At 41.5% G+C, this 26,899-nt stretch overlaps 1 protein-coding gene across 9 annotated transcripts in view; it reads right to left on the bottom strand.

Annotated features, from left to right (window-relative positions):
* Window positions 1-24,695, bottom strand: part of PRR14L (proline rich 14 like) — a 59,131-nt gene extending 34,436 nt beyond the window's left edge. For 2 of the 9 annotated variants that reach the window (XR_008422165.1, XM_019426780.2), the window contains exons 1-4: window positions 24,539-24,694; window positions 22,712-22,834; window positions 16,108-16,633; window positions 3,519-3,591 (exon numbers count right to left, since the gene is read on the bottom strand). Coding sequence is in view for 8 of the 9 variants with exons in the window: in XM_019426780.2 (XP_019282325.2) it covers window positions 3,519-3,591; window positions 16,108-16,581 (547 nt within the window). In the remaining variant the exon portion in view is untranslated. Of the gene's footprint in view, window positions 1-1,666; window positions 1,784-3,518; window positions 3,592-16,107; window positions 16,634-22,711; window positions 22,835-24,204; window positions 24,473-24,538 lie in introns of those variants that run through there. The other 7 variants (XM_019426783.2, XM_019426782.2, XM_019426781.2 and 4 more) reach the window with 7 other exon arrangements.
* Between the last annotated feature and the right edge of the window lie 2,204 nt (window positions 24,696-26,899).

The raw sequence follows: 26,899 nt of genomic DNA, 5'->3' as shown, positions 1-26,899 counted from the left end.
TGAATCTTGGGATTCTCTCTCTCCCTTTCTCTCTGCCCATCCCCTGCTTGCTCTCCCTCTCTCTCTCTCAAAATAAAGAAAAACATTAAAAAATGTATCTATTCCCTCAAATGCTCTTCCAATTTCTTGTGACCCTCCTGATTTCAAAGAATTTCCAAATAAGCTTTCACAGAGATTGCTACTGTGGGAAGTAAGTGCCATATCAACCCACTTCCAAGGAACTCTTAGAAAGAAAACACAACAATAAACCCCTGATAATGTCAGTTCTATAAAATATTACACAGAATTACGAGGAAACAGTCATACTAAAACTCGGAACAGTGGAAAGGAGAGGCACCAGTCAGTATCTGACAGAAGGACACTCTCCCTTTGTGAAATGGCCCCTCAACTACCAACACCCATCACTGCTCCCCCATGCCCTCTTCTCACAAGTCTTCCCTACAGCAATCAAAAAATAAGGAACAATTGGGGTGCCCGGCTGGCTCCATCAGAAGAGCACGAGACTCTAGATCTCAGGGCTGTGAGTTCAAGCCCCATGCTGGGTATAGAGATTACCTAATTAAATAAGTAAAACTTAAAAAAAAAGAAAGGAAGGAACGATGGAAGGAAGAAAGGAGGAACAATCTGTGAAATAGAACCCTACCAATTAAAGATGACTTTTGGTTAACACAAATGTTCTTTTAAAGGGTTAAATTTGTTCTAATTTCACCTAATTGAGCCACAGCAGACATGACTGTAAAGAACCTCAAAATTCTGAATACCATGCTAACTTGGAAGTATCGTGAATGGGACATTTATTTAGAGAAGAAAAAACAACACAGCATAGGGAGAATGTGGTAGCCTTAGGTTCACCTGCTGAACACCTCAGTGCAGGGGACCCAAATTCATACCTCAGCAAATTTATAAATTACTGCATAGTGCTGACCTTTGAGGTGCCCCCCCACTCAGAGGAAGCAAAACCAAATATAAATAAAACTACGTAAACAATTTACAGTGTACCACAGAGCAGACACTTAAAACAAAGGTATCAAGGATATACCAGTTTTCATCAGGAAAACTTATATCTAATATGTGCAGGACCAGGATATGTGTGGGCAAAGTGAAAATTCTGGCAGCTGGGGTCCCCAGAGGGAATGTACAACCAAGCTTCCAAGAAACATCATTTATTTCTCAAGTCTGTAGTCAATGACAGGTTGACAGATGCTTGACCTTAACCCTGGCAAAGTGAGCTGAGATGCTGGCCACACTACAGCAAAGTACGTGCGTCTGTTTGACTGAAATCCACAGTGGCAGCCTGTGTGTTCAATTGTTTCAGAAGCCTACCTTCATAGAACCTTCCTTTCTGCCTTGCTATGACTGGCTAGGTCTCTGCACAGCAGACCTTGTTTCCTCATGTGTAACAAAGGCACACCTTGGAAGGCTCTTTGGGGATTGAATGGAAGAATATATCATAGTCAGGCACTGGGTCACTGCTGCTGAAAACTCTAGTAGAGGTGCTGTTTTCAAGTTCCTCCATATCAAACTGAGAATACTGCACATGACTTTGGGGGGAAAAACAATTCATTTTCCCAATTTAAGTCATTAAAGAAGAATAGTTATCAGGACAGGAAGAAAAGTGCCCCAAAGTAGTTTATCTGAGGATACTTTTCAGATGAGCTCATCTTACCCACGTCCATTGTGGACCAGACTTTTAGGTGGACAGAAACCAGGTAAGTCTGGGAAGGCAGATTTCCTCAGAAAAGTATTCCTCAGAAAATAACTGATTCTTCTGTCTCCTCTCCACCTTTTTTTAAGCATTTATTCATTTTTGAGGGAAAAAGAGACAAAGTGTACGTGAGGGAAATGCAGAGAGAGAGGGAGAACCCAGAATCCAAAGCAGGCTGCAGGCTCTAGGCTCCGAGCTGTCAGCACAGAGCCCAACATGGGGCCCAAACCCACAAACTATGAGGTAATGACCTGAGCCAAAGTCAGACACTTAACCGACTGAGCCACCCAGGCACTCCAGTTTTTTGTTTTTTTTTTTAAATTAAGTAATCTATGTGCCCAACATGGGACTTGAACTCACAACCCTGAGATCAAGAGTTGCGTGCTCTACCAACTGAGCCAGCCAGGTGCCCCCTGATTCTCCTGTTTAAAGGCCAGTTCAGTGTTAAATGTAAGTGTAGTTCAACAGACACTAAATTTTGTGCTAAGATGTGGGTGAAAATATACCAATATACCGAAGACTCAATATAGCAATACTGAAGCCCCACTGAAAAGATATTTGGGGGTCGTAGTGCTAAAAACGGTCCCAAATAAAGCCCTAGGAACTGGGGGAGACATGTAAAAAGAACATTTCTGATCTTCAGAATTTTAACCTATATTGGACAGCCAAGCCTTTAAGCCACAAAGGAAATCTCCAGCAGCAGGAAGCAGGGTAATAAACTGGGACAAGTGCCCTTTCTCATAAGGACGATTTGTGCTTCCTTTTCTGTCTGGGCTGCCAAGAAGCAGAGTAGTCAAATCTGATGTTTTATCACAGTAACAACATGTTCGTATAATCAAACATACTTATTGTATTTTCTCTTTTTTTGGTGGTTTTGATTACATTTTTAACCTTAATTGCATAATATATACACATAGTCCTCTCTAAAGTTACCCAAGATTACTTTAAGCTGGGGACTGGGGAGAAGAATTTTGGCTCAGTACTCTGTGTCTCGGCTTCCTCCTCAATTAGTCAATCTAATCAATCTAATCAATCAATCTAATCTAATCAATCTATCAAACTAAAAGTGGTATCTCAGATGCCTATATCTATTCATTGTTTTGAGGAGCAAAACAATATTGGAAATATAGTTGCTTTGACAATTCTCAAGGTGGCCTGGAGTGAACCCTTTCTCCCATCCCTGCCTAGGGGAAGAACAGAATGCACTCCACAGCACTGAACTGGGCAGGGTCAATTCCTCCCCATCCATGTTAACCCTTCCGAGGAGGCAGTTCAGTTTTATAAAATCAAATAAAAGATTTCACATCAGCAATTAAGGTTCAACCCCCCATCAATAAGGACTCATAAAAAAAAGTGCGAGGCAAACTGCTGTCAAAACGAAGGCACTGCTTTGGGTGGCTGGCTGGCTTATACAGTAGAGCATGTGACTCTGTCTCTGCTGCAAGTCCCACGCTGGGGGCAGAGTTTACTTAAACAAACAAACAGGGGCACCTGGGTGGCTCAGCTGGTTAAGCGTCCAACTCTTGATTTCGGATCAAGTCATGATCTCATGGTTTGTGGGATCGAGCCCCGCTTCACCAAACCTGCTTGGGATTCTCTCAAAATAAACAAACATTAAAAACAAACAAACCCCCCAAAACCTAAGACATTGCTAGGTGTCTTCAAGTATGTCCATGGGTAATATCAAGAATTTCTACAGTTAAGTCCATCTTGCAAGCCAGGGACTTGCATTCCCAATGCACAACAGAAAATGTGAACTAAAACAGTGTGTGTAATAAGTGGAAAAAAGAAAAGAGTGGAGAGAGATAAATACCTTTGTTCCTCAAACAGTCTTCAGGGAGCCCTGTGCATAAATGTTCTTTGCTTGACTGCATCAGGAGGTCTTCCTGCAGGAAGAAAATCCAGTGGTCAGGGAGGATTCAGAGATGCCTGAACTCATGAATGCAAATTACCATCTGAGAAATTTCTTTATGATTCCTGGAAATCCGCTAGCAGTCACAAAGATTGGCAGCTAAAAGAAACCTCAAATTTAAAGAAATAAAATCAATAAAAACTTCCACTTTTGGGAGCACCTGCAAGGTTCAGTTAAGCGTCTGACTCTTGATTATGGCTCAGGTCATGATCTCACCATGGTGAGATTGAACCCTTCATCGGGCTCCACTCTGAGTGTGGAGCTTGCTCCCTATCTGCCCCTCTCCCCCATTCACACTCTAAAATAAAAAATAAAAAATAATAAATAAATAAATAAATAAATCATCAACAACAACAACAGAAACCTTCCACTTCTCTAGAATTTGAGCTCGAAACACCAAGTTTTCTAAGGTCTGGACAATAATAGAGGCTTATTAATATGTTGACCTGCAGGTCCAAACAAAACCCCATTAATACCTTCTGAATCAAGAAACAAATTGCTGCAACATAATTTTAATTTCATCTGAAAGGAAAATAGCAACAAATTGGATTTATGTCAGTCCTTAACCATTCTAAAGATCATGTACTCATTTTCTTTCCAAACTTCTTAAAAGGGTTATTTTTTCTTTTCATCCCCCTTCATTTAAGGGAGAACATCCAAAAGAGGACACCATCACTGATAACCAGTTTTCTCCTACAGAAGGAATTCAGGAAAACGGGAGGGGGTAGTGGCAGAAAGTGCAGGTTGCAACAGCAAATGGCCTCAAGGCCTATGAGGTAAGGGTTGACCAGCTAGGAGACACTGACAGACCTAAGATGGCTGTTACACGAAGCTCTCCTGAGTCACCTCTTTTCCCCTGCCTTAAGATTACATTTTTTTCACGCTGATTTAATTGGTAAGTACAAGATACTGACATGCTATGTATCTAAATCTATAGACACTGGTATTATTACTACTTCTCATCATTTTTACAGCACTTCAAACCAACCCAAAGCAAGCAAAAGCCATTTGGAGCCTGAGCAAAGTTCTGTGGTGGAAACAGAACCCAGAACTGAGAGGAAAGATAAAAGCAATGGTAAGCACAGGTAGATACAGGAAGAAATAAAACATTATCATTGCAACTGAGAGCATAGACTATTATATGTGAAGCTGGACTATTCTTTCATTTCCTTAGTGTGGAATACTTTTGCAAAGCATGAACTTAAAAACAAGTATCTCCCAGATAACTTATGGTAACACTACCATGTTTGACAAAGAAGTATGAGTGCTAGCATGATGTCAGACCCAACTTATTTGTAAAAGAGAACGGAAAGCAATTACTTACCACAGAAGGAATGATGGAATTAGAAAATCACCACTGAGCGACCATCATAGTAATAATTACCTCAACCAAGAATCACCAATGGCTGTTAAAACTAGTGGTTAAAAGTTTGAATGAGAAACAAATATTTACATAGTTTCAAAATATCTCTCCACAAGATACTTAATAATTCCATTGGGGAAAATAGTAAATTCACAGTGGAGAAACCTGGCAGACCCCACTTGAACAAAGTGATGGACTTCATCTCCCCAGGAATGAAGCACCCCAAAGCCATGTGCCTCCTGAGAGGATATACCAAGAACCAGCATCACTTCTGTGGGAATCCTGCTGCCAAAATGCAAAATCAGAATCTAATCATGAGGAAACACCACACAAGCCTAAATTAAGAGAAACTCTACAAAATAAATGGCCCGTACTCTTCAAAAGTGTCAAGGTTAGGTTGAAAAACTGTTACATATTATAGGAGATTTGAGACATGCCAATTGAATGCAACAAGTTCTAAGGATTTTTCCTAGACCAAAAAAACCATTTTCTTTTCTTTTGCTATATCAGTGCAACAATTGGTCAAATCTGAATATGGTTTGTAGATTAAATAAAAGTACTTGGATCAGTGTTAACTGCTTGATTTTGATCACCATACTGTGGTCACATAACAGAATGTCTTTGTTTGCTAAGGAAATACACACTGAAGTATTTAGGCATCATATCTGCAACTATGCTATCAAATTACTCAGAATAAAAAAAGCAAATGTGGTAAAATGTTAATATGTGAGGAATCTGCATGAAGGGTATATGGGAATTCTGTGTATTATCTGCAACTTTTCTGTAAGTCTCAAATTATTTCACAATAAGAGGTTAAGGAAATATCTTTATTTGTAGTTACATTTGATCCTTTTTCCAAAATGACACTTCTCCTGGCTCTTCCAGTTCTCAGGCTGAATGTTTTGGTGTGACATTAGATGTATTTAGAATATTTTTTCAGGCTAATACCTTATGGAAAAGACAGAGTGCTGGAATAAAATATTACGGGATGAGGAATCAGACAAGGCTCTGTTCCAACTTCAGGACTCCTACAGACTAGCTATATAATACTAAAGTACAAGCTAAGGTGGCTTTAAGAATAAATGGGGGCCATGTAACACCTAGCAACACGTCCCATCAGGACTGGATGCTCCAAGAACAGAAGCACTGATCATCTGTTAGACCTTAGACACTTGTTATCCCTTTCTGTGGGAAAAGCCAAATAGGACTATCACCAATAGATCCTAGTATATGTCATGTGGAGTGACTAAGCTTTTCTGGGCCTAAAAGGACCTCTGCAAAGTGAGAGCTGAGCTCAGGTCAGCAATGTACAGGTTCCATACAGTTCCCTCAGATTGAACTGTGATGAGTTTGTACAACTAACCCTATCAGCTCCAGCTCCTGGAGCGGCTGCTGGGATTTTAGTTTTGTTCCACCTGCTGCTCTAAGGTTCTTAGCTGGAGGACCTAAAATACCCTGGTGGAGTGCCAAGCCAACTGCTTCAGCCATGTCCCTTTCTTCTTGGTTAGTTACAACTTATAACAGGGAAGGAGAGAAGCAGAAGCTAAGAGTAAGTGATTTCCTTTTTCCTCTGCCTTGCTGACTTCTTTTAAAAAATTCTGAGTTAAGAACCCTCAGATGGTTGGAGACCCTGTAAAGTTTAAAGTCTCAAATATGATCAGAGATTGACTAGGTTGACAAAGAAAACAGAGTGTGAAGCTGAGGTCAGAAGTGAGAGACGCCTCCTAACCACCACCAACACAGTGGTGGGTGATCTCCATATTAGGCGGGAACTCTACCAAGTCTGGGCCTCAAGTGTGGATAAGAGGAACAGAACAGCCCACCTGCAAGCAGTGGACATAATGATCCTGTGACTCCCCCGTGCCCTCAAGGTCAGCTAATAATATAATAAACACTTGTAGAAATTTATCAAATTTTTTCCTATAATATTTTACCTGCTACATATTTGAACTTTCAGGATTTCTAGATGTAGAGTCCTAAACATTTTCTCTTCCACCTAAATTCTGCAAAATCTATTTTGAATGAATCAACTTCCAAGATGAAAGTTTACATGGATCCTTCTTTCAACATCAAGTGAAATAACCACTATAGTTTATAACACGTTATTAACTGTATAAAATAAGAAATGCCACAGGACAGTACAAAGTCATTTTCCAAACTGCCAGCAAACAAATTCTCTGCCTTGCACATCCAACAGGTCATCCTTCTACCCACTGCTTGGAATCAAAACCAACTTCTGATACTTCCAAGTTTTGGCAGATTTTAGAAAGGTCTTGAAAAACCATTCTTACTGTTCATCTGTAATCTTATTTCCCATTAAAAGTTTTATGTCCTAGAGGGGCGCCTGGATGGCTCAGTCGGTTAGGCGTCCGACTTCGGCTCAGGTCACGATCTCACGGTGTGTGAGTTCGAGCCCCGCGTCGGGCTCTGTGCTGACTGCTCAGAGCCTGGAGCCTGTTTCAGATTCTGTGTCTCCCTCTCTCTCTGACCCTCCCCCGTTCATGCTCTGTCTCTCTCTGTCTCAAAAATAAATAAACGTTAAAAAAAAAAATTTAAAAGTTTTATGTCCTAGAAAAGATGCAATTCTCTGATTCATTCCTGTGAGACTCGTTTGCTTAGTGTAGGAAACACAAATATCTAAAGGAAGAAAACAAATATACATCAGACTCTTCAGCTTTTCTAAACAGGGTAGTTACAAGCTCCTCAGGGCCTGATTTATCTCTGAGCTGTGAGCCCTGCTTGTAACTGAACTCTGCTGAGCTTCTCTAAACCTGAGCTGCAGGCAGAAGCAGATGAATAAGGAAGGGCAGTGACTGCCCCATCTTCAGATGGGACTGCCCATACACTGAAGTGTGCAATGATGGGGACAACAGTATAGAGCAAAGGAGATACTTCCTACTACCTGGCATTTGTGGAAACGGCCATGATTAAGTTCATACTGAAGAACACTCTGAAAATAAAAGAAACTTTTATATCTCTAGATTATTCTTTCCCTTTCCTACCCTTGCATATTTAGAAAGGAACAGCTGTAGAAGAGTAATTTTAAAACATCTTTACAGAGCTTAAAAAAGGAATTTTCCGGGGTGCCTGTGTGGCTCAGTCAGTTAAGCATCTGACTTCAGCTCAGGTCATGATCTCATGGTTTGTGAGTTCGAGCCCCGCATCAGGCTCTGTGCTAACAGCTCAGAGCCTGGAGCCTGCTTTGCTTCTGTGTCTCCCTTTCTCTCTCTGCCCCTCCTCCAATTGTACTCTCTCTTTCTCTCTCAAAAATATTTATTTCCTAAAGTTTACATGGATCCTTCTTTCAATATCAAGTGAAATAACCACTATAGTTTATAACATGTTATTAACTGTATAAAATAAGAAATGTGATTTCTTTCTCAAAAATATTTTTAAAAACTCTCAAAAATATTTTTAAAACTTGTTTAAACATTAAAATAAGTTGCTTCATAAAACAACACATATTTTGTTGATTTTTCTTTTAACAACAAAAAACGATGTTTTGTTTTTTTTTTAAGTTTATTTATTTTTGAGAGAGAGAGGGTGAGCAGGGGAGGAGCAGAGAGAAATAGGAACGAAATCCAAACAAAGCAGGCTCTGCTCTGACAGCAGAAAGCCTGATGCAGGGCTCAAATTCACGAACCATGAAATCATGACCTGAGCTGAAGTCAGAAGCTCAACCGACTGAGCCACCCAGGTGCCACAATGATGAGTTTAAGAGATTAGATGAAGGGTGCCTGGGTGGCTCAGTTGGTTAAATGTCTGACTTCAGCTCAGGTCATGATCTCACGGTTCAGGAGTTCGAGCCCTGCGTCGGCCTCTCTGCTGTCAGCACAAAGCCTGCTCTGTATTCTCTGTCCCCCTCTCTCTCTGCCCTTCCTCCAACTTGTGTGCTCACTCTCCCTCTCTCAAAGTAAATAAACTTAAAAAATATATTAAAGACATTAGACAAGTGAATGAAGTGGATATTTAATATGACAGTTCATCAGAAACCACGATGTAGAAAAGCGCTTTTATTCCTAAAAACCAATGTAGTTCTCCTTGAACTGGGAAATTCACCAAGCTGACTGAACTTAGTCAAATTCATTTGACTCCTACAACGAATGCCCTAGAAGCCTAGGTGGCTGTCTTTCAAAATTACAGCAAGTTCTTATTGCTGGAGTCGGGCTCTGTTGAAGTCACTACCTTTTCCGTTGTGACAGATTTTGGTCCATAGGAAACAGAGAGGAGCGGGTAAGTTGTAATCTTTGAGTACTCTTTCCCAAACCCGAGTCAGTGCCCAACTGTGGGCCCCCTGCTGGTTTGACATGAGGAACAGCTGAAGGAATAAAACTTTGAAGGAAAAGAACTTTGTGGAATGTTGCTAAAGGCAAATCAAAGAAAAATCACAGAATCTTGGGATGGGAAAAGAACAGTTCTGAGATTGATTGTCTAAACTAGAATCTCCTCTGCTTTATTTCTGACAGTCACTCAGCGTCTTCATAAACATGACTTTCCCGCACAACCTAATCCATTTCTAGACTCATCTAGACTGGTCTAGATGTTAAAATAAAATGTACCTTTCCAATGGACTTAAATTTTGTCTCCCTCAACCAAGAAGGTTTTTTTTTTTTTTTTTTACCATTATATTTTGAAACTTTAAATGTTTTTTAAACAATTTAGAGATGTTTGATATACAAAAGTTTGCAAATATGGTTCAAAAAATTTCCTGTCATCTTTATCCAGCTTTCCTTAGTGTTAACATCTTACATATAACCACAGTATAGTTATTAAGGCCAAAAATTAATATAATACTATTAACTCTAGAATTTATTCAAATCTTAATGGCTTCCTCAAGTCCTTTTTCAGGACCTGAATCCAATCCAGGCTCCCATGTCTTAGTTAGTCAGTCCATGTGTTAGTTATCATGTCTCCTTATGTTCTCCCTTAAATGGAGAGATAGTTCCTCAAGTATTCATCTTTTGTGACTTTGACACTTTTGAAATGAAAGTCCCTCGATTCAGGTTTGATGTTTCTTCAAGATTAGATTCTGATTATGCATTCTGGGGGCAGGAATCTCACAGAAGTGATGCTGGTTCTTGGTGCACCCTCCCAGGAGGCACATGACTTTGAATGGAGTGTCTCATTGCTGTAGAGGTGAACTTCCATCATTTGGTTCAAGTGGGTCTGCCAGGTTTCCCCACTGTGGAGTTACTATTTTCCTCTTTGTATACCTTGTAATGAATCTGTTACTCTGTAATCTTATGGGGGAGATATTTGGAGACAGTGTAAATATGTGTTTCTCATCTACACTTTTAGCCACTAGTTTTTTTTTTTTTTTAATGTTTATTTATTTTGAGAGAGATACAGATAGTGCAAGCAGAGAGGGAGAGAGAGAATCCCAAGCAGTCTCCATACTGTCAGCACAGAGTCTGACTCAGGGCTCGATCTCACGAGATCATGACCTTAGCTGACACCAAGTCAGATGCTTAAACAACTGAGCCACCCAGCTGCCCCTTAGCCACTAGTTTTAACATGCACTGAGGATTTTTGCCTGAGACGATTATTACCATGATGACTGCCAAATGGCAATTTATTTCCACAATTCCTTTTACATTTATTAATTGGAATTCTTCAAGAGCTTTCTTTTCTCAAGTTATTTATTTCATATCAGCACGGGTTCACGATACCTGTTTTATTCTATAGGTTGTAATTCATTACTACCATTATTTAAGCTCAAATTGTCCCAATCTTAGCCACTGGGAGTCCTTTCAAGTTGGCTCCTTTTGAGTCCTTTTGATATGTCTCCATAATTTTCTGAGCAATTCACCACAAACTGTTCCAGGATCATCTTGTATTTTTTCCTGGGCCAGCCCCCAAAACATTTCTCCAAAAAGTCTTGGTTCCTTTAATTGGAAGATCTTATTTAGAAACCAAGAACTGAATGCTAGGTGTGCTCACTGCTATGTGTTGCGGCTTCTAGACCCCACCTCAAATACCCATACACGTAGAGTATTTCTGTTAACTACCTGTGTATATTAAAAACCCTAAGTTCATACTGCTAACTCCAATTCTAGTTCCATACCACCCAGGGTTCATTCTAGCCCTCATCCCCCTATCTGTAGTTCTGTTCTGTTAGTGAGAAGCCTGGCTCTCATCCACAATATTTACTCATTCACTCAATCCTAGAACACATATGCAGTTTAGGAATTGCTAGGCCACACACCTGTGAAAAATAATTTTATTAAAATGTTTTGAGTTTTTTTGGATTTACACTTAGGAAGGTATAGTCAAAACACTATTGCCCAAAGATACTTGGGTTACTTTATTTCTTCATCCCCTTCCTCCCTCAGTGTAGTTTCATTATTCATTTGTAATATAGTTAAGAGTCATTTGCCAGGGTTTTTATTCAATTTTGGGTTCCCCTCCCATCCTGGCTCTCTAATTAGTTATTTTTCAAGTATGGCCTCAGAACTCTACAAAAAGATGTACTCAGGGAAGTCTACTTCCTCCTGTTCCTTCTATCTCATTCCCACTCTTTCTCCCCTGCTCCCAATGGCTTCCTATAGGTAAGTAAACCCATTCGTTTCTGGTTTATCCTTCCTGGGTGTACGTGTGTTTTATACAAATGAGCAGATACTTGTATACTTATCTCACCTTCTTTCTTGAATGGCAGGGAGGATACAATAGATATTTACTTGCCCTCTGCTTTTTTTTACTTAACAGTACATCCTACTTTGCAGAAAAGAATTAACAGAGCAGTCCTGTTATCCTTAGAAAGGCCTGCTTGCAAGGGTGGCCTTGGCTCATCTGGGAACTTAGATTTTGGGAGAGTTTCCAACATTCCTTAATGATAAGAGTGGCTCAGAGCACCCATACAACAATGGGGTTTATGTTGAAACACCTGCTTTCCTTCTGTAAGTCTGGAATTTTGGTTTGTGCCAGGGAGAGGATGCCCATGTGACCAGCCTCCAGTAAAAACCCTGGGCTCTAACAAGTTTCCATGGTAGACCACATTTCACATGTGTTGTTACAATTTGTTCCTGGAGGAGACTGTGTGTATGTGACTACACTGGGAGAGGATTCTTGGAAACTAGCACCTGGTATCTTCTGGACTTTGCGCCATGCTTCCCCTTTGCTGATCACTTTATATCCTTTTGTTGCAATTAATCTTAGCTACAAATATGACCATGTGCTGAGTCCTGCAAGTTCCAGGGAATCACCAAACCTGGAGGTGGTTTTGGGGAGCCCTGACACACCTGGAAAGCACTCCATATCAGTACATGGAGATCCTCCTCAACTCCTTATCACAGGTGCATGTACTGCATATATGGACATAAAATACACATGCTACAGTTTATTCAACGTCTCTCCTCTATGTGGACATTTAAGTTGCTTCAAACATTTTGTAGTAATAAACAATACTGTAAAAAATAACTTTTGGTATATATATTTCCGCAGTTTTGGAGGTGTATATTTGGGGTAGATTCCTAGAAATGAGAGTGCTGGGTCAACAGGTCAGAGCATATACATTCTGGTTAGGTGCAGCCAAATTCCTCTTCTGAAAGGTTGTAATCAGTATGCATTCCCACCAGCAAATATGTGAGAACACTATTCCCTCACAACCTTGCCAACCAGATATGTTTCCACAATTTTTCATCTTCTCTGATAGGTAAAAAGTGGTATTTTGATTGCTTAAATTTGCATTTCTCTAATTATAAGTGAGGTTGACCAACTCTTCATGTGTTTCAGAACACATACATTCATGCACACACACAATGAATCATCTATTCAAGTCTTTCTTCATTTTTCTAATGGGTTTTCCATTCCTCAATCTACAAGTTCTTTATACATTAGTAGGGTACCTAGCTGGCTCAGTCAGCAGAGTACATGACTCTTGATCTTGGGGTTCTAAGTTTGAACCCCACGTGGGTGTAGAGATTAATTAAAAATAAAATCTTGGGGCGCCTGAGTGGCTCAGTCATTTAAGCGTCGACTTTGGCTCAGGTCATGATCATGATCTCACAGCTTGTGAGTTTGAGCCCCATGTCGGGCTCTGTGCTGACAGCTCAGAGTCTGGAGCCTGCTTCAGATTGTCTCCCTCTCTCTCTGCCCCTCCCCTGCTCGCATGAGCGCACGCGCTCTCTCTCTCTCTCTCTCTCAAATATAAATAAACATTTAAAAATTTTTTTTAATCTTAAGAGGCACCTGGGTGGCTTAGTCGGGTAAGCATCTGACTTCGGCTCAGGTCATGATCTCGCGGTTTGTGGGTTTGCCCCACACTAGACTGTGTTGGTGGTGCAGAGCCTGCTTGGGACTCTCTACCACCACCCCCGCTCCTTCCCCTTCCCCACTTGTGCTCTCTCTCAAAATAAATAAATGAATTTAGGGGCGCCTGGGTGGCTCAGTCGGTTGAGCCTCCGACTTTGGCTCGGGTCATGATCTCATGGCTTGTGGGTTCGAGCCCCGTGTCGGGCTCTGTGCTGACAGCTCAGAGCCTGGAGCCTGCTTTGGATTCTGTGTCTCCCTCTCTCTCTGCCTTCCCCCACTTCCCCTGTCTCTCCCTCTCTCAGAAAAAATAAACATTAAAAAAAAAAAATTAAAAAAAAAAAAAAAAGAATTTAAAAAAAAGAATAAAAAAACTTAAAAAGGAAAAAGGAGTTCTTTATATATTAGATAAGCCCTTTATCTGTGATACATGTTGCAAATATGTTCTCCCAATTCACCAGTTGTGTTCTGTTTGTGGTGTTTTGCCAATCTACCAAGAATTCTTGAGGTCCAAGGATGTCTGGTCTCTGCAAACTTTCTCAAATAGTAGTCTGCTTTCCTGAGAGGTCCACAGCATTCATTCAGACTTTCTTAAAAAAAAAAAAAATTTTAATGTTTATTTTTGTGTGTGTGTGTGTGTGAGAGAGAGAGAGAGAGAGAGAGAGCGAGCAGGGGAGGAGCAGAGAGAGAGGGAGACACAGAATCTGAAGCAGGCTCCAGGCTCTAAGCTGTCAGCATAGAGCCCAACATGGTGCTCAAACCCACAAACCGCAAGATCATGACCTGAGCCGAAGTCGGATGCTTAACCAACTGGGCCACCCAGGTGCCCCAACAGTTCTCCAAATTCTTGAAGGCTTCTCTTGATTCTTTTTTCATAGGACATACCCAAGCAACTGGCTTCCAACGGCAGATTTTCAGGTTTTGTCATTAGTGTGAATTCTTTATCAGGAATGCATTCCTGTTTTTCTATACTCCTTCTACACATGAGACATATGACACCAGGCTCAGCATGGGGATGAGGAGATAGGACCCCACTTCAGCCAGTGACGCCAGTACTGATAATTCCTTCCTTCCCCTCTGGCCTCCCTAACCCCAGAGGCATCTTGAGGTCATCTGAGTGCTGGGAGGAGAGGGGACTCTGAGTATGATACTCTAGCTACAGGCTAGCTAGCACACAACAGCATACAACTGCTACCTCTCAAGTCCAGGTAACACATTTCTGTTAATGTGCTAAATTAAGAGCAAACTGGCTTTTCTGGATGGCCATTCCACAAAGTCAATTGTAATGAACTAGCTAAAACCTATAGGTCTTTTGTTTCTCCAAAGACACTTCTGCTTTTTTCCCCCCACTTGTGAAGTTCACTTTTTGGAACAAAGTAGAAAATCTTACATTTATATCTATTAAGTTTCATTTTGGTTTATGTAAATCAAAATTGTATTTATCTCTGGTGGAGCTGGGAAGGACAAAGGACAGTAATTTTCTTAGATTGGAAGACATATATGTATACCTATTTTTATTTTACACCAAATATTACATGAAATTTTCAGTAAATTACAAAAAATTTTTACCTTGTTAGACTGAGCCCACCAGATCAAGAAACTTTTAGATCCTCAATCTGTTACCTCACTTCTATTTTTAAGGTTAGGACATCATAGCATAAAATCTGATGTTACTTAATTATTCCTACCTGAAAAGATTAATCTGTTCCTAACCTTGGTCAATATATGAAGCCTACTAACAACAATCAACTGTTCTGTAACCTGTGTAAAGAAATGACGTATTTATAAGGTGGGAAATGGAGCCTAGCCCAGAAAACCCAAAGAATATGAATTTATTTGTGGGTCTACAGCAAGGGCTGGCAAACTACAGCCCATGGGCCAGATTCTGTGCTCATAAAAAAGGTTTACTGAAATACAGATACTCATTCATTTTTATATTGTCTATGTCTGCTTTCATGCCACAAGGGCAGAGTTGAGTAGTTTTGACAGAGACCTTATGACCTGCAAAGTCTAAAATATTTACTATACGGCCCCCTACAGAAAAAAAGGTGTCTGAACCCTGGTCTAAGGCACCATCCAGAGGAGAAAGTAAATTTTCTAGTGTACTTGACAGGTATAGTCTTACAGGAACCTGGGTTCCTCAGACTATCACAGCTTGCTAATCATTAGTCTTACCTACCTAACCCCTATTACTCTAATTTCACACTTACAGAAAGAAATTTGATCTTGCCTACAGGGAGAAGACATACTGACCAGCCAGTGTGACCATTCCTACCAAGTAATGATTCCCCTTTTCACTGTGAATTAAACAACTGACTTTGTGATTTATACTTTAGTCTCTCATGAAGTGGATTAACATGGGTCAGTCCTTTGGAGACCATCACCTCTAATATACCAAAAAACAAAAGTCAAGTTTCTAGACCTGCAAAGCTAAGCACCAGCTCCTGAAATACGGAGATTCCTCTAGGGTATCCATCCTATGAAGCAGACTCCCTCAGAGATCTCTCTGTGACATGTCACTCCACCCTATTCATGATACTACCAAAACTTAAGGAATGAGTATCCATCATTTCTTAAAATCAAATGCAGAAATATCACATGACTATCACAGAGACTCAACATTCCACATATGATGGCTGCTTCAGAGAAGTGACATTTTTTCTTTAGGTAAGCACTTCCTCCTCTCTTCAAGTGTCTGCTGTGACACAAATGTTTTTAAAAATTATCAAAAGAAAGTTAACATCAAAATCAACATTTTGGAAGTGTTTCCAGAACAAATCATAAGCTACCTGTCAGCATCTGTCCTTTATTATGTGAAGTGTTATTCTGGAAAGCTGTCATTCACACTCAACTCTTCTGAATTGAGATGTCATGTCTTACCTGACTTGGGCTGATCTTTTCTTCAGCAGCTGTGGAATGTTGATGTGGGTCTTCCTTTGCTCCCTCACAGGGGTCTCTTATAATTTCCGCCTGGTCCCCTTGATTTCTGAAGACCTTTAGCTCCATGCTCTTGGTTTTCTCTTCCCTATCCAAGATCCCAGAAGCCACAGAACCTCCTGCTGTGGTGTCCACCAGCCCACACCGCCCAGGCTCACCCCCATGATCCAAGGTGCCAGAAGTTTCTTCACAACAACTTTCTGCACAAGTCCTCTGCAGCTCCAAGGGCACTGCCCTACTCTGACTTATAAGAGAGCTTGAGGCTGCGGGTTTTACATCTGGAATCACACTTGGCTCAGGGTCAGCATGAAGCTCTTTGGAGACACTCACTGGGAGTTCAGAGTATAATTCCTGTACCACGGCAGACATGGAGGAATCAAGTGGAACTGGCTGAGTCTCTACTCCGGATGACAGCATTAGGGCAGATGGAAGATTATGGAGTCAAGTCTTTTACATCAAACGGTTCACCCTGACACAAATCAAAGGAAGGGATAAAAGTTTAAAACCTTGCAGGGTAGAAGAAAGTTGTTTCAGCTAAAACTGGCTAAAATAAGGACAAAAAAAATTCTACCTCAAATGCTGGCGACATCTGACACCAAAACATCCTCCTTAAAGGCTGTGAATTAGTAGAAAAATAAATGCCTTAAATCTTTAATAGACATCTACCTAGCCTCAATTCAAATACTGCCTTATAAACAATTCTCAGTGTAAATCTGGAGGGCCAGTGAATGTAGATGAGAATAAGACATGTCTAAGCATCCAAGGACAGACCTCATGTAAAGAAGATAAAGACGATTTTCTACTTGTTTTCAGGGTATGAACCTTGCCTGTTTTGTTCATTGCTATATCCCCACTGCCTGGAAGAGGTGCTTGGCACACAGAAGGTACTCAGTAAATATTTGCTGAATGAATATATATTGTAGGATTCTGAGCAATTTGGTATACTGACTTTTCCTCAAAAGAATTGTGTATGAAAGAAGATATAGAGACAACAGAATTCCATTCCTTTACTGCTTACCAAACTTGAGCTGATCTACCCAGACTGGCACAAGATACCACTAAACCAGCTCTTTAGAAGAATCCTGACTTTTATTCAGCATCTTGAGATTTTCCATGTGCCTTCACAAACACCACTTAGATTCTCCCAACCCTGTGAGCAAAGTCGAGCAGCTATCACCATCCTGTTACAGAGCCTAACATCACACTTACAACGTAAAAGTGACCTGCCTAAAATATTACAGGATTATCTGAGGAAAGTGGGGGATGCTCAAGGGACTTCCATGGTGTTGGGAATGTTTCACTTCTTGCACTGGGTAGTCGAAACATGGGTTATTTGCTAAAATATGTATATTTGTGTAGTACATTGTTAAAGTTGTCGACACACACGTGCATGCAGGTGTACACACACACACATAGCTAAGGAACAGTACACCTGGAACCAGGGTTTCCTGGCTAGTAACTTTTCCATTTTAGTTTACCAAATGTGTGCAGTTTCCACAACAAAACCCACTTTGACCCAACCAAGGTGGAAACTGGTTAACCAAGTAAGATACCACATGCTCTCATTTTTGATGCTCTCCTTAATCCTAACAAAAGGTGAGAAATTTCTAGCAAGAGTTCAGAACAAGGATTTATCTGAGGTATTGGTGGCAAATCCCTTTGGCTAAAAGGCCCATAAGAAATGATATTTCAGAAAGCCAACAGATTTCTACTCCTACCACTTTCTAACATCCATCTTTTCCCAAAATACACATATTACAAGCAAAACTCACTGCAGGCTACCAGACTGTTTTGAATATCAAACTGTCTCACCTTCTCTCTACGGACCACATTCAGATTTCTGAGCAGGAGGAACTCTCCTATACACCATGTAAATCTTTACAACTCAGTTTCCTTACCCTGTCTCTATTCCTGTCCTGATTTTCCAGGGGAGCCCACACATGTCGCTTACACAAAAGGCACTTGCTCTGCCTCCAGGTCAAGAAGCACCTACCTGGTGGTCCTTGAATATTTCTAGGTATATATAACCCTCCCTCCTTGCACAGAAGGTCCCTCCTGCCCACTGACCCATGCTATGAAGACTGAAGCTGGGGGCTTAGGTAGGACAGATGATAGGTCCTTTCATTTTGGACCATTTTGTCTTTCCTGGTTTTCCAATCTATGTTCGATAATTTACTTACATTCCTACACTTTCATCCACTGGGTGTCCTTAATGTTTTGAAGGAATCCTCTCCACAAATAAAAGTAGACAACATTATACTACTAATTTAAATACTAGAAATTACAGGAAATCAGACTGCTGGTCCATCAAGTTTAGATAACACAGGAGGGCTGATGAAAAAACTTGAATCCAAAAAGGCAGCAAAGAGAGATAAACAGTTGTGTCCAGAGTATGGTGAGAATCAAATGAGACTCTTTCATAAATGGTACTGACAAAAATCATTTTTGGACCTCCAACCTTCCCCTTTCTCCTCTAGCTCCTGGATATTTCTAGGGGCGCTTAAAAAAATTTTTTTTTTCAACATTTACTTTTTTTTTTTTTTTTGAGAGACAGAGAGAGACCAGAGCATGAGCAGGGGAGTGGCAGAGAGGGAGTCACAGAATCCAAAGCAGGCTCCAGGCTCTGAGCTGTCAGCATAGAGCCTGACGCAGGGCTCGAACTCACAGACCACGAGATCATGACCTGAGCCAAAGTCGGATGTTCAACCGACTGAGTCACCCAGGCACCCCTCTAGGGGCACTTTAGATTCTGGTGTATGTATTGGGGGTCAACAGCTAAAGCAGAATTGCTATTTGATGCTAAAAAAAGAGAGGAGATGTTCAATTTTCATTTGGTTCAGTTTCTCTTTCCCAACAACAAACACTCCGGGTTTTGACTGTCACAACACATACAGACTGGAAGAATAAGTGTAGGAAAGGATACTGTAAAAGAGCAGGTTTGTTGGTGGAGATCAGCTCCATAGGTCTCTCTGCTACCATGTGCTTAAGAGCTCCTTGCCCTTGCCTGCCACTGAGGTGTGAGTGTTCTCAAAAGTTTAATCCTTGACATGCCTCCCATTCCAGGCTTCACTTTTTTGATGACCTCACCTTTTCTTGCAGCCCTTCTGCTATGCCGATGACTCAAAACTATCACTTTAAGTATAGGTGACCACATGACCCAACAATTCCACTCCTAGGTATACATGCAAAAAAAAGTCCACACAAAAACTAGCACACAAATGTTCACAGCAGCACTATTCACAATACCCAAAAAGTGGAAATAGCTTTCACGTCCATCAACTGATGAATGGATAAACAAAATGTGGTAAATCTGTACAACTGGGTATTACTCGGCCATAAAAAGAAATGGAAGTACCGATTTGTGATACAACATGGATGAACCTTGAAAACATTATGATAAGTAAAAGAATCCAGCCACAAAGGACCATTACAAGATCCCATATATATGAAATGTCCAGAGTAGGCAAATCTATGGAGTTGGAAAGTAAATTGCTTAGTGAGAGTTGGAGAAACTGGGAGTGACTGCTAATAAAATTTCTTTCAGGGGCAATAAAAATATTCTGAAACTGATTGTAGTGATAGTTACACACCTCTGTGACTATGCTAAAAACCACTAAACTGTACAATTTAAGTTAGTGAATTGTATGATATGCAAATTACATCTAAAAGCTAATTTAAACAAAAAATAAATAAAAATACCTGTTCCCAACCCCATCATCTCTCAAATTCCTAACCTATGTTTCATTTATAAGAATGGCACCCCTCTAGGGGTACCAGGGTGGCTCAGTGGGTTAAATGTCCAACTTTGGCTCATGATTTCAGTTTGTGAGTTTGAGCCCTGCATAAGGCTCTGTGCTGACAGGGCCTGGAGCCTGCTTCAGATTCTGTGTCTCCCTCTCTTTCTGCTCCTCCCCTGCTCATGCTCTGTCTCTCTCTCTCTCTCTTTCAAAAATAAATAAACATTTTAAAAGAATTAAAAAAAAAAAAAAAAAAAGGGATGGCAACCCTCCCAAACTTAACATGTCCAAGATAGAACCCATTCAACCCAGTGAATAATTGAGTCTTACTACACACAAACAGCTACGAGAAACAAAGATGAATAAAATGTTCTCAGTAAACTTACATGCTTATTTTTTACACTGTTGCCTTTCTCAGTAATAACACCCCCACTATCCTAGAGCTCACGCTTGAACCACCAGACACAACTATATCTGACCTTCCACTTTTGTTCAATTAGCACTTGGAGCCCACAGACTCCACTCCTGCAGTGTCTCCAACAAATAACCACTCCTTTCCATACCCATGGTCCTAATTAAACACGCACAAATACACACTTACTAATAAACACAGTGTATCATGAAGAGGCAATATTGATAATCACACAGAATGCTCCAAGATATTCTTCAAGGAAAACAATGCTATTATGTTTCCTATGCATGCATCTATGCTGTAAACTGGCTTTGGCCAAAACAGAATTTTAAAGCTTTGGTTCTCCCCCACCCCCCTCCAAAAAACCTTCCAATTTACAAAAGCCAGACACCACAATGCCATCATCACTTGAAACTTCTGTTTGGTAGAGATATTATTCTAAAAATTTTCAACCTGTAAAACAACTAAGCACATTGGCTGTTTTACAGGCATTTACAGACTTTCTTTCCTTGTCTCCTAGGCCCATCCTGGGTCCTTGAGTTTCTGAGCAGTATCTGCAGTTGAGACACCCAGAAGAGGTGAGTGCCTTGGCTGGAACTCTCAAAGTTGAAGTAATATTTTGATGCAAGCCTACAGTAGCAGATTAAAATTATTCTCAGCTCACTAGCTTGCATCATCAAACTCTCATTCTAGACATTTATCAAAATACTGGTAATGTCACAAGACTGCAGAAACAGAAGGACATATTTTAAGACATTCATGTTCTTTAAAATTAAATTTCTAAATACATTGAAACAATTAAAAATGATGGTGTAGAAAATTAACTCTACACAGAAAGTTGCCTGGGACAGTTTATCAAACTAAACATTAGAATTCTCTTATTTTGATAAAATATGCACATAGGAAAACTGAAAGAATATATGTATTTTTTTTAACGGTAAGTTAAAAAAAATTTTAGGGGTGCCTAGGTGGCTCAGTCAGTTAAGCGTCCGATTTTGGTCCAGCTCATGATCTCACCATTCCTGGGTTCAAGCCCTTAGTGGCGCTCTGTGCTGACAGCTCAGAACCTGGAGCCTGCTTCAGATTCTTTGTCTCCCGCTTTCTCTGCCCCTCCCTTGCTCATGCTCTGTCTCTCCCACTCTCTCAAAAACTAACTAAATAAATATAAACATTAAAAAAATTTTTAAATTTTAAACATTATTTCCCAAGATCCAAATAGGAATAAAAAATAACTGGTAAATGTATTATCCCTTTATCTTTCCAAACGTCAGCTCTCTGCCTCAACTATAAAAGTTTTCACATTAAAGTGTTAAGTAAACTTGAAGTAAGAGGAAACACTGAGTAACACAGACTTGTAAAATGAAGGCAGGGATTTATAGCTTGATCCTTGCTAACAACTTATAACCAACCTACTGGGTGAGGACACTAGGTAATTATCTAGTTTGAGGCAGAAGCAAAAAACAAACCACAGATTCACAAACAACTCATGCCAGCTGCTACTGGCTTGTCATCTTTACTGTGACACAAATAAGAATTCGATTGTTTAAGGAATGGATTTATCCCTGAAAAAAGACCAATAATTATAAGGAGTATGCAGTAACGTTATCCTAATAAAATTAGAAATTCTTTTCTTTTTGAATTGAGAACAATCCTCTCAAAACCTTTCTATGTCAAACGCAATAGTGAAGCCGGGAAGCAGTCTAGTTGCTGGTCTCCAAACTGGGAGACCTGGGTCTCTATCCTGCTAGCTGCACGACCTTGAATGTATCACTTAATTCTCCTGGGCTTGTTTTTCACACGTAAAATGAACAAGTCAAACAAAATAACCTCAAAGGGTCCTGCAGCCCATAAAAATCCCATGAGTCTAAATAACTTTTCTGTTTCACAGATCTACAGATACCAACAATGGTGGTAGAGTTCTGACTAAGCCCCACTGCACGTACTCAGGGCATAAGAGGTAATTTAAAACACTTTACACACACAAAAAGATGGAACACTTTTTCTTCTTTAGTGGCAGCAGTAGTGTTAATTCCTATCCCACCAAACAACAAAAACATGAAAAAAAAGAAAACAAACTACCAGTGAAAGATTAACCCCGCGGCTCTCAATCTCGTTAGAATACATTTCATAACACTAAAAACCTGACAAAGTGGCCCTTCCACTTTAGTAGTTCAAACACTCCCTAATACAAAAGTTCTGGGAGCACAAAGTTTACAGCAATAAGTGAAACGGAGAAAAAAGAAACAAAGAAAACAACAGAACAGAAAACCATGTGCCCAATAATCCCGAGTCTGAAGGTCTCCCCTCCCTTTAATTCCAATGTAAAAGGGCTGCTCAAAATGAAGAACAGTTAGTAACACTGGGCGCTGCCACACTCGTGTCAAGGGACAATACTCACAATATCGATCAGTCCCTCAGAAGTTCACAACACTCCTTTCACCTTGAGAAAGGGGCTTTCTTTTCCAAGATTCGGACACTGTAGCCAATGCCTCCATGAGGGCATTCGGAGAAGGGGCCTCTTCTTGAGGGACAGAGAAAGAAGAATCTTTTAACGAGATCTCTAGACAAACAGAAAGTGGGGTAGGGAAGTCTATATACTAAACAGGGCCCAGCTCTACAACATGGAGTGTGCAGGAAATCTCAAAAGCATCAAGCACTGTTTCCTTTTTCCTTCCTTTATTAGCATGCACAAAAAGGATCCCTCTGTCTCCACATGGGGAGTGAAACAGCGAAAATGCTCCTGATTTCTGACAAAGACTTTCTGCATAAAAAAATTTCATTTCTTTTTCAAAGGAAGAGGAGAAGGAAACCATCTGTGCCATTCTAAATACACTGCAGGAAAGAGTCCTCCTCTCAAAGGTAGAGAGTCTTATTTTTCTTGGGAGAGCAAGAGAAAAGAAGTTGGACGTTCCCTCTTTGAGGAGGGGGAGGTGTGCATATAGCAGGAAGCTTTTTAATCACTACAGCAGGTAGGGGGAGTGGGAGAAGACATCGCTAACCAGTCAGGAAGAAGTGATAGCTTCTGTGGACAAAGGGAAGGCTGGCTTTTGGTATCAATTCTCTCTCCCTCTTTCAGTACAGACCTGTTTCCAAAAAGTCTTTTCTCCTGATTATTCTGAGACCCTCTTTGTTAATTTGGGGAGCATGGAAGGATTTAAAGGGAGAAGTGCCTCTTTCTCCACCCCAGGGTGGGGAAAAGTCTCCTTTCCAGTGAGAAAGGATGAGTTAACACCTGTGATGTGGGGGTGGGAACGGGAGGAGGCATGCATGGAAAAATCTGGGTCTCTATAAAAGATACTAGTTTTCTTTAGTAGGAGTAAATAGCAACAATTTACCAAAAGCTTACTATGTACTAAGCGCTTATACAAATTCTCCCTTAGCCCTCAAGACAATGCTTTACAAAGAGGACCCAAATTAGAGATAGGCTAACTGAGACTCCGAAAGGTTAAGCAATTAGCCAAGGTCACAAGGATGGGAAGTGGGAGACAGACTAACAACTACCACATTCCAGACGCCATGCTCTTAACTGTGCAAGGGAAAGCTCATTGCACACCAAGAGACTTCAGGGAAGAGTCTTGTGGACATTACTGGGGGAGGGGAGAAAGACTGATTTCTAATACCATAAATAAACTCAGGGTCTTCATCTTTACATCTAGGGGTAGAGGTGAAAAATAAAAGAAGGAAGGTAAGTCTCTCTTTTACAGGAAAGGAAGACCCCCCTCCCTCCTAACACTTTTAGGCAACTTGAGTCTCCCTCTTCACCTGGGGAGCGCTGACCAAATCGAGGGAAAGGTCTTGTTCGGGGTTACGTACTACCCCTCCTTATTAAAATAAGTTTAGAATCGCCCTCTCGCACCCCAGGAGCGGGTCTCGCGCCGCTGACAAACGCACAGGAGCTGGGGAAGAGCGTACGCCCACGACAAGGGGCGTCGCCCTCCTCGAGAAGTTGGGGGTCCCCCGCCGCATCGAGGTTGAAGAGGAGTATCTCTCCCCCGTCGGAGCCATGACTCGGAGAAGCCGTTTCCCCCTCGCGACGCGGGCCTGGTCTCCTCCCTCTCCCCGGGTCGTTCCGCCGCCCGCAGAGCAGCCTCCGTTCCCTCCGGCGCCCCAAGAGGGAGGGGGGCCCGGGCTCCCCCTCAGCCTGCAACACCCGGCGGAGGGTCCCCTCAGGGTGGTGTGGGGCGGGGCGGCTACGCCCGAAGCCTTCCCGCCCCCGGCCTCTTACCCTGAGGCCTGCTCCGCGGCCCGCGCTCGCCCCGCCAGCCCGGCCTTTGCAGCTGCAGCCCAGTCGCCGCCAAAGCTACCTGAGCCTACCGAGCCGAGAGAGCCCGGGGCCGCTCCAGCCACCGCCGCCTCTTCGTCTCTATGGTCTTCTTCCTCCTCGCCCCCCCACCCCGCACTTCCTCATCCGGGGCCCGAGCCAGCCATGCGGGCTCACTCAAGTCCCGCCCACGCGCGGCGCGCGCGCAATCCTAGGGGCGGCTCTTCCCGCGTCAGGCCTCCAGCCAGGGCCCGGCCACAGCAGCCCTCTGCCCCGCCCCTACGGCCGCGATTCTTAAAGGGGAAACACACCTTTTGCCAGGCTCCTACGGAGCCCCAGAGCCCATTGTCTCCACTGCTACTGGCCCTCCCCAGTCCAGTATTTTCCTGGCCTGAATGGCTGCAATTCTAGGAGCCTATCTTTGGAAGCCCAGGAGATCCTTTTATAACTTGAATAAGTATTTTAGGTCATGTCACTCCCCTGCTCCTTTGAATCACACTGATCAGTAAATCTAAATGGCACCTCTGCCTCCAGTCCTGTATGGCATCTTGTTTTAACTTCTTCAAGGCTTTATTTAACATTGGATGAAATTGCCACGTTGCATTCATTTATTGACTAATTCATCATCTGTCCCTTCCCAGGCTTGTTCATCATTCTGTGGTCAGCACCTAGCACCGTGTCTGGCACAAGCAGACATCCAACAGACATTTGAAGGAAGGAAAAGAAGATTTATTAAAAAGGGAATTAAGGAGGTTCAGAGAATTGGGGTGCCTGGGTGGCTCAGTCAGTTAAACGTCTCTTGATTTCAGCTCAGGTCAGGATCTCCTGGTTTGTGAGGTCAAGTTTTGCACCCCCTTCGGGCCTCTCTCTGCCCTGAGAGCAAGAAGCCTGTCTGGGATTCTCTTCCTTTCTCTCACCTCCACTGCTAACGTACACGCACATGCCCTCTCTCAAAAATAAATAAACTTAAAAAAAAAAAAAAAAAAAAAAAAAGGAAGTTTCAGAGGATGGAGTCAACTTGTTCCATTTCACACAGCCTTGTGTTAAACAGAAATATGTTGCTTTTTGGGCTTTATTAACTGGGCAGACTAGAGAGCTAGAGGTTTGGATGTTTGAGAGAGATTTTAATTCTCTCTTCTTTGATCAGGGTATCTTTTGAGCTAGTCAACATTTTTGCCAAAATAGTGGTTTTCCCACCTTTGGTTAGGGCTGGAGATATGTAAACCCAAATGCCAACCCTATTGTTTTATAGCCTGTGAATCCAGATATCATCCCATACACGTGTACAATTAACACAGGCTACTACAGATGATTTAATTAGACATTGTCTCTAAAACATTTCTAAATTTACAGTATCTACATCCTCCAGTACTTTCTCAGGCAACTACCGGCCTATAGAAGCGGATCTGAGAAACCCAGTATTACTAGTTTGTCTTTTTGCCTCAGCCTCTAACATGACTGCACAGCACCATTTTTGATCTTGTCTTTATTTTAAAATGTGATATTTTGTTAATAGTGGATTTTTGTATTATTTTAAAAATTATAATAAATATTATTTATTTTGTTCCCTTGAGGTTTTTTTTTTTTTTTTTTTGACGCTTCCTTAACATTTTGTGCCCTAAGGGAAGTGTCTCACTAGCCTTACCCACCTTATCCTACTCCTAACCCTGCTCCTAGCTCTGTATTAGGCACGGAGAGGTTCAAAGGAAGCATCATACATATTATGCAACCCCCTAATAGTCGAGGAGAGCCAATTTCGTAATGAATTCCATGCTTTTGGTTAGTCAATAATACTCTACATTTGGGGTGCCTGGATGGCTTAGTTGGTTAGGCATCTGACTTTAACTCAGGTGGTGATCTCTCTGAGCCCTGCGTTGGGCTCTGTGCTGACAGTTCAGAGTCTGGAGCTTGCTTGGGATTCCATGTGTCCCCCCCCCCCTCCCCCCCATTAGTGCTTGGTCTGTCTCTCTCCTCCCCAAGAAAAACAAACAAAAAATACATTAAAAAATATAATTCTCTAGGGGCACCTGGGTGTCTCAGTCAGTTGCATGTCTGACTTCAACTCAGGTCATGATCTCACAGTTTGTGAGTTCGAACCCTGCATCCGGCTCTGTGCTGACAGCTCAGAGCCTGGAGCCTGCTTCGGATTGTGTCTCCCTCTCTCTCTGTCCCTCCCCAACTCACACTCTGTCTCTCTCTCCTTCAAAAATAAATAAAAGCATTAAAAAATACATATATATAATGTTCTACATTTATACATAGCATTTTAAATTCTTTTAATTTCAATGACCTAATGTAACACGTTCCTCATTTCATTTGACCCTC

The sequence above is a fragment of the Panthera pardus genome, unplaced genomic scaffold (assembly GCF_024362965.1).
Source record: "Panthera pardus isolate Hobbes unplaced genomic scaffold, ASM2436296v1 HiC_scaffold_15, whole genome shotgun sequence".
In the NCBI taxonomy this organism is placed as follows: Eukaryota; Metazoa; Chordata; class Mammalia; order Carnivora; family Felidae; genus Panthera; species Panthera pardus.
Note: the sequence above shows the minus strand (reverse complement) of the source record. Positions and strands in the feature narration are given on the sequence as shown.